Source organism: Haemaphysalis longicornis, unplaced genomic scaffold, assembly GCF_048455015.1.
Source record: "Haemaphysalis longicornis isolate Haplotype H1 unplaced genomic scaffold, Haemaphysalis longicornis Haplotype H1 scaffold_4, whole genome shotgun sequence".
Lineage (NCBI taxonomy): Eukaryota > Metazoa > Arthropoda > Arachnida > Ixodida > Ixodidae > Haemaphysalis > Haemaphysalis longicornis.
The window spans coordinates 40,776,181-40,791,463 of NW_027526361.1; the positions used below are offsets into that span (position 1 = coordinate 40,776,181).

General features: G+C 46.8%; 1 protein-coding gene across 2 annotated transcripts in view; it reads left to right on the top strand.

The window, feature by feature from the left end:
• Positions 1-15,283, top strand: part of LOC144178555 (uncharacterized) — a 39,035-nt gene that overhangs the window by 10,986 nt on the left and 12,766 nt on the right. The window contains exons 7-9 of one of the 2 annotated variants that reach the window (XM_077706493.1): positions 7,549-7,579; positions 8,878-8,945; positions 13,497-13,601. In XM_077706493.1, coding sequence (XP_077562619.1) covers positions 7,549-7,579; positions 8,878-8,945; positions 13,497-13,601 — 204 coding nt within the window. The remainder of the gene's footprint in view (positions 1-7,548; positions 7,580-8,877; positions 8,946-13,496; positions 13,602-15,283) is intronic. The other variant, XM_077706495.1, reaches the window with a different exon arrangement.

Sequence of the window (15,283 nt, forward strand, 5' to 3'; positions counted from 1 at the left end):
ACGCGCTGATCGTATCTTGGTGCGAAACGGGAACAACTGTATAGACACCGTGTTTTCACAACGCGCAGTCATGGCAACGCTTTGGAAGAATGAGAAAAGGTCGCCAGTAATACCTGTTCCAGTGGTGCAAGTAGAAAAAAAGAAAGGGAAGCCTGTCAATTCGTAAACGTGGGGACAGCCGGTGCCCACCTATACGCGGATCAATACCATCTGCTGCTGGCTGTGGGGCATACAGTCAAACCCGGTTATAGCGACCCGGTTATAGTTTGGTATATCCAATAATCCGATATAGCCGAACCCGTCTATAACGATTTTTTTCGTTACGAGTTCGCAATACGCGGGACCCCCCGCCCCCTCCCCCTGCCATTCCCACATAACGAAACGAACACAAAGTATGCCATTACCTTACACAAAACAATCCATTTATTGCATGCAATAAAAAAGGGGTGATTTTTGTTATCACTTTAGTTTTGGCGGCACTAACTAGCACCGCATTCTCTACACGAGACATTGTTTGCACCAGTTCAAGTCCGTGTCCTTAAATGTTGAAGCAATATTGACAGAGAACATCGACTGGCAAAAGCGCTTCATAAAGCGTCAGACGCCTTTACGTTGTGGCATCCTCATACTTTCAGCAGCACCAGCTGCCATGACATCGGCGACGGTGTGTGCGCTCGAGGGGCTCACAGTGACGGCAACATCGTCGTCAAAGCCCAGGAAATCCTCTGAGGACGCTCCTTTCGGCACAGCATCTGGAACGTTGGCGAGCTGTTCGCGCAGTTCGCCAATGATGCCGTCGTGTTCCGGACTCGCTGGCTGGATGGGCTCCGTCGTGAATCCCGTGCGTCGGAAACAGTTACGGAATGTGTCGGGCGTCACGCCGGTCCATGCGAGTCTCAACATCTCAATCTTGGCCAATCAGCATCTCAATCGCCGCTCCGAGACCACGCATTTCGGTGGCAATATAGGTGCGACGAGTTCGATATATCCGATGTGAACTTCGTTATGAGGAATATGCTTCGCATGCATTTTCGTAACAGATTTGCTTTTGTTCGATATATAGCGTAATTTGCTCTATCCGGGTTCGTTATAATCGGGTTTGACGTATATAGGTAAGACGGCGGGCATTTCAGTCGGGCAAATATGAAACTACAAGAGACAAGTACTTTAAAACTTCCATCTCTACGTCTACGCGTCTCAGCCCAGTAACGTTGTCTCATTCGAACGTTACTAGTATCAGTCCACGTAATTATAATTATTAGCTCTAGCAGTAGCATTATCATTATCCGCATCTTCTTCTACATCAATTAGGAAAATTTCGGCGCAGCACGAAAGTTAGGGAGCACGTCGTCTATTTGCCCAAGCTGACTTCATGCCGACGTTGCACCATGTAGGATAAAATACGGACGGGTTCCGTAAATGAAGCCTGTAAGGGGTATGCAGGTCAGAAGTGCAACGAAAGCACCCAGTTGGCGCCGCATCATGTTAGCTGCGCTGAGTATAACGAGGGCACACAAATCAGAAATCTTATCCTGGGTTACTCAGAGGAGTTGCACAAAAACACTAGCCATGAGTGATCGCTAGTGTCATTTGATAGAACGAGCCTGTATGATGGTAGAAGTTTGTTTGCACAAGACTGAGCTTATGCCAAGGCGTCGTTGGACCAAGCGAATGGGGACTCATAGGGAAGTAGAAAACAGTCAGACGGCAAAAAGACCGAAGGTATACCTAAACCGGCCGGACGATAACGTGCAGTCACTTGAAACCGTGGCGCGGACCAACGTGGCCTGCAGGCTATGTCAGAAGCGCTGTGCTTGGGCAGTCATTGGCAGCACGCGACATCTTTGTATCTCTCCCTTCTTACTCTTTTTTTGTAGCGCAAGCTACACTACGCTATCTCGGGAAGTCTTCGCTGGAGGGTCAGTTTTGCCCTTGAGAGCTAGAGGTCAAACCACACCCCCTTCCGCAAGCGCCCGGCACGGAGCAGCGGCCCGATAATGTCAAGAGATAGGCGGCAGGGGAGATATGGGCGAGGAAGGAAAAGAGACGTGCGCAGGACCCGTGCGCGGGACGTAGCGGAGGAAGGCGAGGAGGCCGCCGCCGCAGCGATAAGTGCGCGCCACGAAGGGAGGTCCCGTGCGGCGCAGATCCGTGGCCCGGGTGCGATAGAGAAAGACTCTCTGGTCTTTCTGGATTTTTCTGGATCTTTCTGGATCTTTCTGGATCTGGATATGGTCTTTCTGGACTCTCTGGTCCCTCGTACAGCGGCGAGGGTTAAACAACGCCGTGAAGCGAAAAGAGGAAAAACGCTACTGTCGCGTACAGCTTCGCTACTTTCAAGTCTTCCGCATTAATGTAAGTTTTCTTCATTTTTTTTCCGTAAGCTGTCCCGAAGTCCACCATATCTAGGCGCCAAATTCAGCCGAATGCGCTAATGTGCACCACTCGACCAGAATGCGTGAGATAACACCTTTTACTGCGCTAGGAATAAAAAATGGCGGAACCTTTCCAACAGTGGTGTGGTGCTGTCAACAAGTTACTCCGTGGTCACCCTTTGATTCAGCAGTGCGGCTGGTAGAAGTCAACAGTTTGGCAGATATGTCAACATAGAGGGACCGCGTATGCACCGGGCGTCGGTCTCGACAGGTGAACCACCGCCACGCGCCGCGTCGATGCGGCTCGCTTCGCGAGTTCCCGTGATATTTAAAGTTGACCTGTTCAGGAGGAGGAGTAAACTTTATTTCAATATTAGTTTTTGTAGTAGTGGCAATGGGGGGGTCTTCTCAGTCCAGAAGTCCCTGGGCGGTCGCTGCCAAAAAATTTTTTCGCCTATTTTCCTAAAAACGGCATCAATCTTTGATTCTTCTCCATTTCTATTATCTAATTGTGTAATCGTTTTCCCAATTCAATTCTACAGGCTGACTTTATAGTGCTATGAGGTGGGCGGGTTAGGTTATCCCCGCAAAGCAACCCCGTTGATTGGCCAATCCCCCACGTGGATATGTGCCATGACTAAAGGAACAACAACAACAATTGTCCGTGCACACTACACACAAAGTGGTTCTGGCCGTTCCCGGCAAAATCGTGCACAGACGTCGACACGCAAAAGAGCGCACCTGTGTTTGACCTGTGCGTCAAAGACAACGACGTATACGTCGTCAAAGACAACGACTGCAATGACGGCGATTTTTTTTTTCGGCTGCCGCTACTTGTTCGGCTGCTGCTGGGAGGCCACTGAAAATTTTTGAAAGTTTGCGATCAGTTTCTATAGGACGATTTCACGACAGAAAATAAATAAATGTTTACCGTCCACGAAGATTCTATGCAAGTTTGTTCGTTTCAGTGATAAAAAGCGTGATCGATCCCCCGTTTCGCACAGTCTCTTTCTTTCTTTTTTTTCGTTTATTGTAGACGTTGAATACCAGGCAAAGGAAAGGTGCGCGCAATAGAAGAGTGGGTGGATACACAGACTGCACATCGATCGGCGCAGGAAATGGTGGTTACACGCGGAAACATGACACCTGCAATTGATCCTGGCTCGTAAAAATACCCGTACCTTTGCTTCGCGGGGATCGAGTTACCGCATAGGGTCAATATACGGGTACTCCGTTGCCTAATATTTTAGGTGTTCACACCAGTCTGCGTATAACTGACGATGTCAGAGCACTGATTAGGGTGTTCCGTGTGTTCGCCAAAAAGAGCCTGCTTCCTACAAGGAGAAGCAGACTGCTTAGGGCATCTGAATTCTCACTGTAGCTCGCTCAAAAGGAACAATACCTGTTTTGATACGTGCGCGAAAAAAATAAAAGATCCGGCAGTGGTGGTAATCAGACACGGAGCATTCTTCAAAAGCTCTAATAACACTTTAATTATATTTGTCCAGCACAAGAGACTCGGTAGGAGTTATAGCAGAGGGACTGGCGCGAGTGCACATGCGCAGAAGTGCCGAAACTAGTTGTACGCATGCGCAGGTTCACAGACCGTGCACCCGACGCCATACCCGGACGGGTTTTCAGATCTGTTGTACGCCTAGTGTGCCGGCAAGATCTCTTTCAAGCGGAGCTTTCTTTGCCTCACTGATGGCGACCGTCCGCAACGAATTCACTGCCGGAAATCGAACTTTCTTTGACGGTGATGATGATCGTGGGTAAAGGGAAAAGATGGTTGAAACGCGATGCTTCTTTCTCTGGTCTAAAGCCAATGTCTTCAAAGTTAAATTCCAAAATGCAAATCGTTGCGCCCCAAAAAATTGGGGAAGCTTCGCACTAGTGGTTCGAATACTGGGCAAACAGCGAAGCTGGTGGCCCCACCTAGCTTATTCTTGGTTCGGCTTAGCTTATGCGTGGTTATGCTTGAATACTCGGCCACGTTTTTTACGTGGTGTCGTCGTTAGCGCCCCCATAGAGCAACGAACACTCGACAATTAAAGTAGTGCAGTTGAACCTCGATTTAACGAAGTGACCGGGAGCAGCGAATTATTTCGTTAAATCGGGAGATTCGCAAAATCGAAATAACGACAATTTTCGTTAGAAGGAACGACAAATTGATTGCCAACTGACAAAGCTCGTAATTTCCGCCTGCGCGAGCTTTGTGAACACTTCTCGTTGCTGACCAGTCACGGAAGTCAAAGCGTCCGCGGCACCCTTGTTTGCCCCAAAAAACCACCTCAGAAGGTCGACGGCGTCATTGCCTGGCTTGGTGTGGGCACGGCAGCTTCGACAGTATCCGAATCATTCGCATCTTCAGACTCCTCTTGTGCGTAGGAAACATGCTGCACTGTCTCCTCGTCGTTGAGAACTTCTGTTGTGTCAGTCTGTGTCTGTGTCGACGTTCACGAAGTCGTCGAAGTTCTGATCTGCGGCCACCTCGTCATGCCTACGAAGCTCTTCCCCACAACTGCAGTTATGTCTATTCCTGCTCGTGTTGCGGTCTTGTGGAGCCCTACGCAGCCTCGGAAGTAGAAGTGTGGAATCCAGCATGCCGGAAGCAGTTCACAACGATCAAGGGCCGCGTTGCTCTCCACGATTTTCCCGGAATGCTTCGTTAAATCGAGTTCGGCGGTGAAGTTTGTTTCGTTATTTCGATTTCATAAAAGCATTAAGCCTATGGGCGAATGCGGGAGGAATCCGAATTTGTTCGTTAAATCGAGAAATTTGTAAAATCGGGTTTCGTAAAATCGAGTTTCAACTATATGTACAATGTACGCGGCCTACCGGCTTTACGGTGAAGCTTCAAGAATAGCGGAGGGCGGAGCGGGACGGGCGTTTGCTCAAAATTTTTAACTTATTCCATCGCCACCGTTCGTCTTGTGTGGTATGACGTGTTCGACGCTAATTAAGAAGTTTGTTAACGTTATCGCTTCTCAGCCTTCTGGCTTCTTTCATTTTGGCATTGATTCTTCTCGTTGCACTGTCAAAACGGCACCACGCGTCGCAACACGGTGGCAGAGCAAGCCACCCCGCGACGCGTTTCCAAAGCCGTGCTTGTACCAGTTGTATCGCGCCTCCGACAGGTGGCGACACGAGTCTCGCCCAAGCGCGGCGAGGCACGGCGCGCGCGATGACGTCAACGCTCGTCGGGGTTTTCCTGCGCACGTTCGCCGGCCCAACCACCAGCTTAAACAGCATCGCTGTTAGAACGCACTGCAGAAAAGCCAACTTTCACCGACGATAAGGATGATCGTGGGTTAAGTGAACGAAGAAGCCCTTCCTGTGGTCGGAATCGAACCTGGGTCCCTCGCGTTACGAAGCCGGCGTTTACCCGATTGCGCCATTCCGACACTGTCGAAGCAGTTTGGATTTATGACGTTGACTCACGTTGCACGAAAGAAGGCTTCGCGTTTTAACCATCTTTCTCTTAAGAAAGAGACTTGGATTTTTTTAAATATTTTTTAGCATTAGTTAATGCTCATGCTTGTCGTACAAGAGTACAAGAGTAAATGCGATTAGTATGAGGTTTATAAGAGGAGTGAATTCTCTGCAGTAGTACTCCTTCGAACCCATAGTTGTTTTGCTCCATCGTAAATTGTTATGTGGCTGATTCTTTCTAAGTAACGTCTGTTTAATACTTCGACTGACATATTGGGATGTTTGACGTGTGTTTTCTCAGCCGCAACTCACTTGGTCGCTGTTTCCTAACCTGGCGACTGCGACCATGTGTATTCCCTGTTTGTTTTTTTCTGGTGAAAGCTGATAGAATAACCAGTGGTTACAACACTCGCTAATAATAAATTTGAGTGTATCTGTTTAGGCATTTCGACCTTGCTATATACTGAGGCAGAGAGAGAGAGAGAGAGATGTAAAGTTACAGGCCACTCGTGAGTAGTAAGTCTGTTGTGCAGTACACGGCAAACTGAGTGGAGTGTGGCGCGACTGCCTGGCTAATAGGGAGATCGCGGAAGAAGCACGTGGGTGTTACGTGGGCGGGTTTCACAGCAGGCGCCGCAGATAGACGTCCGCTCAGTCAGCGTTTACTTCCCAGTTATGGTATCGGCTGACGCGCTCACTGAATACATCACAGTGCGCTACTCTGGAACCATATCTCTTAGAGGGTCACCGCTGTGGAACAGGTCTCGTTCGACACTTCCCATTCATTCTCACATTTCCGCCTTGCTCTCCTCGTATGGTTTTTTTCTCCTCGCGCTCTCTTCGTTCACGAAGTTACGCTTCCACTAAGGTACACCTGAAGGTTCAAGTCTATCAGAAACACTCCACTGTGGCGCAGCTCACCACCCGGGTGGCGCATATTCAGCGCGTATTCAGTAAACCCTCGTTATAGCAAAACCACTTTATTTGAAGTGTTTTAAGGCCCCTTCTGATAAGAATGGGGTGGGGTGCATATGGCAGACATTCTCAGATAATGAATAGCAGCCTACCATTGTCGCTGAAGAAGAAAGTTTATGACAGCTGCATTTTACCGGTACTCACCTACGGGGCAGAAACCTGGAGGCTCACTAAGAGGGTTCAACTTAAATTGAGAACGACTCAGCGTGCAATGGAGCGGAAAATGATAGGTGTAACATTAAGGGACAAGAAGAGAGCGGAGTGGGTCAGGGAACAAACGCGTGTTAAGGACATACTGGTGGAAATTAAGAAGAAGAAATGGACGTGGGCAGGGCATGTAATGCGCAGGCAAGATAACCGTTGGTCATTAAGGGTAACAGAGTGGATCCCTAGAGAAGGCAAGCGTTGCAGGGGGCGGCAGAAAGTTAGATGGGCAAATGAGATCAAGAAGTTTGCGGGGATAAATTGGTCACAGTTGGCACAGGACTGAGGTAATTGGAGAATAATGGGAGAGGCCTTTGCCCTGCAGTGGGCGTAGATAGGCTGATGATGATGATGAAGGCCCCTTCTGCACTGCGTAGCGAGAAAAACCTACCCGCTTTGAACGAAGTATTGCTTGTAACGAAGCCAGTTTTTTGTACCAAGTACTTTAAGTGATCACGTCATAATCATTCTATTTGCTATTACACAAATGTTAAGGGGCACTCAGCGCATGCAATCGGCAAGCCTAAGAAGTGTCCGTCGGATATCCGTTCTCTTCTTTCAGGACACGCTGTATCCGTATGGAAGGAGGCCAGGTAAGCAACAAAAGCGGGCGAGGAAATATATAATACAATTTAACGCAGAAGCCATTTTTCGTGTTTAAATGTCGTAAATTAAATGTCACACGCGACCTTTAAAAGTGGCTCATTTTATTAACCCTTTTGTTGCGACAGAATCCGTGTTGCCAGATAAAACAGTGCAGTTGATCTTCAGATTATTTGAAAGTTAAAAAATAGCCTCTTCTAAAAAAAACTGATTGGTAATCTATTATCATTTCCACACACCAATATGAATCATGTAAAATTCCAGGCTATTCTTGGAAATCTTTCGTAATTATTTAACAAACGATGGCAGATTGTTGACACAAGCGGCACGCTATAGTCTTCTGAGTAAATTAACATAGGAGTCCCGCAAGGTATTATATTGGCCCCTCTACTGTTCTGACTCTCTGTAAACGACTTAACTAAACACCTAATAAATCAAAGCGGTCCGTACATTTTATAAGACAAGGGCTGCACTTGGGCAAAGATTAAATTCTGATTTGTCAAATGTTAATTGTTAGAGCATCATGAATCACCTTCACATAAATCCGGAAAGAGCTTCTTTTGCGATATCGTCTCCGCAGAACACAATTTCACCAGTGTGTTTAGGTCTTAACAACCATTTAAAGTTCCGATCTCCTAATGTCGCTACATCCTTATAACGTGAAATTCCTTGGCGTTGCAGTAGACATGCACTTGAAATTTGCCATGTTAAATCAATGCTTCAAAGAGCTTTTTCAGACCCTGAATTCATGTCCTCATTAGAGTGCATCCAGTCACTCATGTTTCTATCATTTACTGTGCAATATTATTTTCACATGTATCCTTCCTATAGCATTTCACCGTTGTGTAACATATATACTCTGTCTCTAGAACAGCTTCAACGTCTTTTAAATCATGGCACTTTAACTGATAACGCTAGCTCCGTTTCTACTTCACTTTATTCCCCTTCTGTATTAACCTAGGATGACCTCCTGTCAAGAAATTATTTGTTTTTCTGCACCGCTTAATTATGGTTACTATTTCTGATGTTATTATAACTTTCTTTAATGCACGTAAGGTGGCAAGATTTCGCCGCACGTTAAAGATCCCCAGGTGGTCAAAATTAATCCGTAGCCCTCCTCTACGGCCGCCTTTACGGCCCGCCTCATAGCCCATCTCCGCCACTAAAACCCCTGAAATTGGTATTCTGAATGATGACAGAAATTTCTATAGGCGTAAAAATCTTATACGAAGCAGCCCATAAGCACCGTTGTCATGCTTTATGTGCCCACGGATCATCTCTTGCACAGAGTCTAGGATGGCTATGGCATCTGGGGGCCGACGGACCTCGCTGTCATCGTCCATAGAAGAGATCGAGGTTTGGTTTCCTTCTTTTTCTGATACGCTGCAACCTAGCAGCCCACAATTAAAGTAATCCGCACACACGATGACACTGTCGCTCAAAACGCGGCTTGCCTCTTGGCGCCACGTTCCCGCCATAAACTTGCCCTCAATGTGACGTCCTCCTCATGTCATAGAATTGGTGCTAAAAGCGCAAGCCACTCTAGCGCTGTGCCGTGGCGTATGCCCCGATAGAGTTGGAAATCAGCACTACTGAGCCTACACCGGTTAGGCTTAGTAGAAATACACCCCCATCCCCCTCCTCACAAGAAGTGGAAGTAAATTTCGACACCCTTTTTATTGCGCAGCACTTTGGCGCCCGGTGCAGGGGTTTGGCGGCGGCGGCGGCGAAGGCGATGTCCGCGTAACCGAGCGAGTGAACGAGACAGTCAAGGCGGAAAGGAAACGAAGGAGGAGCTTCTGGCGAAAGTGTGATGGGGAGGGTGGCACGCGCTGCTATGGCGCCATCTCCCAGCACGTCGCCACGGCCCAGTATGTCTCACTGCCTCCTCCTCACACTTTCGCCAGCCGCTCTTCCTCTGTTCGTGGTTCAACAACGTGCCATTTGCGCGGGAGGTTCAAACACGATTTGCAACAACATGCTCGGCAGAGGTTACGAGCTGCGAGATAACGGAAGAGTAGCGCGCGCCGCCGTGCGTTCGTTGATCATGCGATCACTTCCTGAGACGCAGCAGCTACGCGCCGTGATCGAGAATACTGCATCCTCACGCTGCGCACAAATTTCTCATTAGAGAGTACTGTAATCGTCAGCTTCGTTTTCATCAGAAAATCATTTGAGAAAATTTCTGAACGTAACACACAAAAACTTTCTCTTCTGGGGGAACCACCATGGTGACGGGAACGTTGCGGGACCAGAAAGGTAGAGTTACATACGGCGTTTAGGGGCGAGCCCCGTAGGGGCTGGGGCTGTTGGAGTTTCCTGTCGTCTTCGTCGTCATCGTCGTAATTGTCGTTCGTCCCATGTAGTCACGGTACTAAAACACCGGTAAACTCGTTTACGCTTCGCGCTGGAACGTAAAGCGTGCTAAAAAATACACCGGGACACTCATTTACGCCTCGTGCTGCAGCGCTTCGTAACGCGTACTATAAATACACCGAGACAGTCGTTTACGCCTCGCGGTATACAGAGCTTCGTGCTTCAAAGACAAGAGACTTTTACAGCAAAGCTGAATACCTGTACCCCGCAATGGTTTAATCTCCGTTGGCAAAAACGTCAAGGCGCCAAGAATACACTTACACACTGCATGCTTCGCCCCTCCCCAGGTTTCACGTTAGTGGAGATGGCCCGGGATTTTTTTTCCTTCCCGCATGCGCGAAGCACGGCAGATGCCATATCTTTTCCCCGGTACAAGTAAGATTGCCTTCCTACGCTATCAGAATAAAGATGGCGACCTCCACGACCCAGGGGTTCGTTTTCTGTCGGGGTTTAACACGAGAACCTTATCTAGTGAAGCGAGTCTAGAGGTGTTGTCGAGGAATAAAAGGGCATCAAATGGGATGCCATAGTGCTTAGTGAGGTTAGGAGAACAGGTGAAGCCTTTACGGTGCTGAAAAATGGACACGTTCTATGTTACTGGGGTCTAGAGGACAGAAGAGAACTGGGCGTAGGATTTCTAGTCAATAAAAGCATAGCTGGCAACATAGAAGAATACTATAGCATTAACGAAAGGGCAGCAGGTCTTGTAATTAGGCTCAATAAGAGGTACAAGCTCAAGGTGGTGCAGGGCTATTCCCCCACATCCAGCCATGACGACCAGGTAGTGGAACGCTTCTATGAAGATGTGGGATCGGCAATGGCTAAAGTAAAAACACAGTATACCGTATTTATGGGAGATTTCAATGCTAAAGTAGGCAAGCATCAGGCTGGAGACAAGGCAGTTGGGAACTATGGTCTGGGGTGTAGAAATAGCAGGGGGGACCTACTAGTTGAGTTTGCAGAACGGAATAACCTACTCATAATGAATACCTTCTTCTGTAAACGGGAGAGCCGGAAGTGGACGGGAGGAGCCCGAATGGGGATCATAAAAATAAAATAGACTTCATATTATGCGATAACCCTGGCGTTGTGAAGGATGTGGAAGTGCTCGGAAGGGTAAGGTGTAGTGACCATCCTATGGTAAGATCTCGAATTAAGCTAGATTTGAGGAGGGACCGTAACAAGCTAGTACGTAAGAAGCCGATTAATGAGCTAACAGTAAGGCATAAAGTAGAAGAATTCAGGATCGCGCTGCAGAACCGATATTCAGCTCTAACCGAGGAAGCCGAGCTTACGACACAGAAAGCCAGCGACAACCTTACACGCATTATCACGGAGTGTGCAGTAGAAGTCGGGGGCACGATGGCTAGACAGGATACTGGTAAACTTTCCCAGAAGACGAAAGATCTAATTAGGAAACGGCAAACCATGACAATCTCCACCCCAGCTGACAGAATAGAACTAACGGAGCTTTCTAAGTTAATCAATAAGTGTAAGACAGCTAACATACGGAAGTATAATATGCAGAGGATCGAATACGCTGTAAAGAACGGAGGTAGCCTGAAAGCAGTAAAGAGGCGTCTTGGCGTGGGGAAAAATCAGATGTATGCACTTAAAGACAAGCAAGGCAATGTCATCACAAATAGGGATAACATAGTCACAGTGGCCGAGGAGTTCTATAGGGATCTGTACAGTAGCCAGGACACCCAGAATAATGCCGAACGAGAAAGTAGTTCAGAGGAGATAGACATCCCACCAGTAACGACCGAAGAAGTAAGGAAGGCTTTGAAAGAAATGAAAGGGGGCAAAGCACCTGGGGAGGATCAGATAACAGCAGACCTCTTGAAGGATGGAGGAGAAATTTTACTTGAAAAACTGGTAAACCTGTATACGCAATGCCTAATGACCGCAAGTGTACCAGAATCTTGGAAGAACGCGAACATCATCCTAATCCACAAGAAAGGTGACATGAAGGACCTGAAAAATTATAGGCCGATCAGCTTACTGTCAGTCGTCTACAAGGTACTTACCAGGGTAATCGCTAACAGAATTTCTGCAACCTTACATTTCAGTCAACCTAAAGAACAAGCAGGGTTCCGTAAAGGTTATTCAACAATAGACCATATTCACATGATCAATCAGGTGATAGAGAAGTGCGCTGAGTATTCTGAACCCCTATATATAGCCTTCATAGATTATGAGAAAGCATTCGACTCGGTCGAAACCCTAGCAGTTATTCAGGCATTACGGAACCAGGGAGTAGATGAGCATTGTGTAAAAATACTAGAGAATATCTACAATGGGTCCACAGCTACCATCATCCTCCATAAGGAGAGCAGTAAAATACCTATAAGGAAGGGCGTCAGACAAGGAGACACAATCTCTCCAATGTTATTCACAGCATGTTTACAAGAAGTATTCAGAACGTTGGATTGGAAACAGGTAGAAGTAAGGGTTATTGGAGATTACCTCAGTAACCTCAGATTTGCTGATGGCGTTGCCTTGCTAAGTAACTCGGGGGACGAATTGCAAAGCATGCTTTCCGCACTAGACGAACGGAGTAGAACCGTGGGCCTGAAAATTAATATGCAGAAAACTAAAGTAGTGATCAATAACCTCGGGACAGCACAACAGTTTGGGATACGGGGCCAAGTAGTGGAAGTGGTAAAAGAATATATCTACTTAGGCCAAGTTGTGACCCCGGATCCCAACTATGAGGCAGAGATAATTACAAGGATCAGAATGGGGTGGAGTGCATACGGCAGACATTCTCAGATAATGAATAGCGGCCTACCATTGTCCCTGAAGAAGAAAGTGTATAACAGCTGCACCTTACCGGTACTCACCTACGGGGCAGAAACTTGAAGGCTCACTAAGAGGGTTCAACTTAAATTGAGAACGACTCAGAGAGCAATGGAGCGGAAAATGATAGGTGTAACATTAAGGGACAGGAAGAGAGCGGAGTTGGTCAGGGAACAAACGCGTGTTAAGGACATACTGGTGGAAATTAAGAAGAAGAAATGGACGTGGGCAGGGCATGTAATGCGCAGGCAAGATAACCGTTGGTCATTAAGGGTAACAGAGTGGATCCCTAGAGAAGGCAAGCGTTGCAGGGGGCGGCAGAAAGTTAGATGGGCAAATGAGATCAAGAAGTTTGCGGGGATAAATTGGTCACAGTTGGCAAAGGACCGGGGTAATTGGAGAATAATGGGAGAGGCATTTGCCCTGCAGTGGGCGTAGATAGGCTGGTGACGACGATGATGATGATGATGAATATGCAATCACATTGGCGGGAGGCTTTCGGAGTTTCAGTTTATAAGAAAATATTAATAAAATAAATCACAAATGCAACAAGCTAGCGTCGCAGATGCTGGGAGACCGGACGCAAAGCTAGCAGCAAATGTTTTTGTACTTGTTGAATTAAGCGTTTGTTACTTTCTTGCCTATGTATATTCAGTTGGATGCAATGCAATAACACATTCTTGTGGGGCGGACCCTTGGCTCGGGCCTCATGCCAGCTTCTGCTTGCAGCGCTACAGCCCGTGGGGCAAGGGAGTCGGCAACCCTTCTCCCGACCAAAACTTCAAGCGGCGCTCACGGGAAAACACCTTTGTGCAAGAAGAGTCCGAGTCACCGGTATACAGGGGGCACGACGCGCGCATCTGCTATCGATAACCAAATGCTCTCTTTCCTCCAAGCTTCGCGTGAATGCAGTATTGCACAACGTGCCACTAAATTAAAGCTAAAAATCTAGATCGTGTTAACACTAGAATGTCTGGCTATCTTTTCAGCCAATTTTGCAGCGGAATCTTATGCATTTGACACGATAAAAGCGCACTAAAAAGTGCCGTCCCCCTTGCACTGTGCGCTCTGTTTTTTTTTTTAAGTCCATTGCTTTTAACCAGTGTTAAACTTTGTTTGAACAAAAAGAAGTATTGGTATTACCCCCCCCCCCTTGCACTGTGCGCTCTGTTTTTTTTTAAGTCCATTGCCTTTAACCAGGTATTACCCACAAACTAGGTGACAATCGAACTTTTGGAAATCGGAAATCAGCCAACCACATGGCAAATTAGTGTGGCGTCATAGTGGTAGTTCGTAAGGCCGCCGCTGTGGTCGCCCAGTTTTATCTATTCTTCCTTTTCACTTTGCAAATAACATAATTAAGGTATTAGAATTGCACTGAACAGTGAAATAGCATTACGCGAGCGTTGAGAACACAGTGCAGCCCCCAGTAAACATTTCACAAATTCGCTGTAGTGTATAGCTTTAAGAAAAATTCCGCTTCCCCCACATCTTTCAGTCGCAGTTTTTTTTACGGTGCTATCAAAGTAACAGATGCTGGGTTATAAATCGGTAAAGAATGGTTAATAAGCGAATGTGCAGCTTTAACAACTCTGGGTGGGGCGACAAAAAAAATTGTGGAGCAAACAAGGGATTTGGCTATGGCATGCAGGGAAAGAGCGAGTGGTACTCATTGGGACGGGCCTTCGTCCTCCTACGGCGATTGTAGTTAGGCTTTTTGCTCCAACTAATGATGATGATAATAAAGGGAATAACGTTGCAGTGAAGAGCATTCCCGGCTCAAGATTTCTTTAACTGACTTGAGCTGAACAAATGACCTGGTCGTTTATGCTGTTTCAATCGCAGGTGCGACTTCATAGTCATCTTGCTGTACCTTGCTGATAGGTGTTAACCTAATTTTCAAAAGGGGGATGAAGAGAACCACGAAGCTTCACAGTTAAATTTGTCACTGAGAGAGGGGGAGAAAAAATTCTGAGGGATGTTTTGACGATCTTGTTGGAGCAGACAGAAGTATTGTGACTCTTTCTTGATACTGGTTAGGCCACTTCATCAATCGGCCAGCCAGTAAGAAAGAGGTTACAAGTTTACACATGCGTGTCGATTTTAATAAAATAGGTTGTTCCCCCCTTTTGAACGCCTTAACCTTTTGTGCTCATTCCGGGTCTCTTTGCGGACCCGGAAACGATCGCCATGGCTGAGGTCCTTCGAAATACATCGTGAGTCGACGAAAGAGCTCTTGAGGGTAAAAAATAGCTTGAACCTTCAAAAACATTTTCAAACCAAAATTCTTCCGTTGTTTTTAAAATAAATAAATAAATAAATAAATAAATAAATAAATAAATAAATAAATAAATAAATAAATAAATAAATAAATAAATAAATAAACAAACTTGTACGTTTGCCGTAGAGCATACTGATCTCCCGTTAGGCTCTTCGTTATCACGATGCGAGAACTCAAACCATCTGTCAATATTGGATGGAATATTCAACACCAGGATTCTCAAATGTCTTGTCGA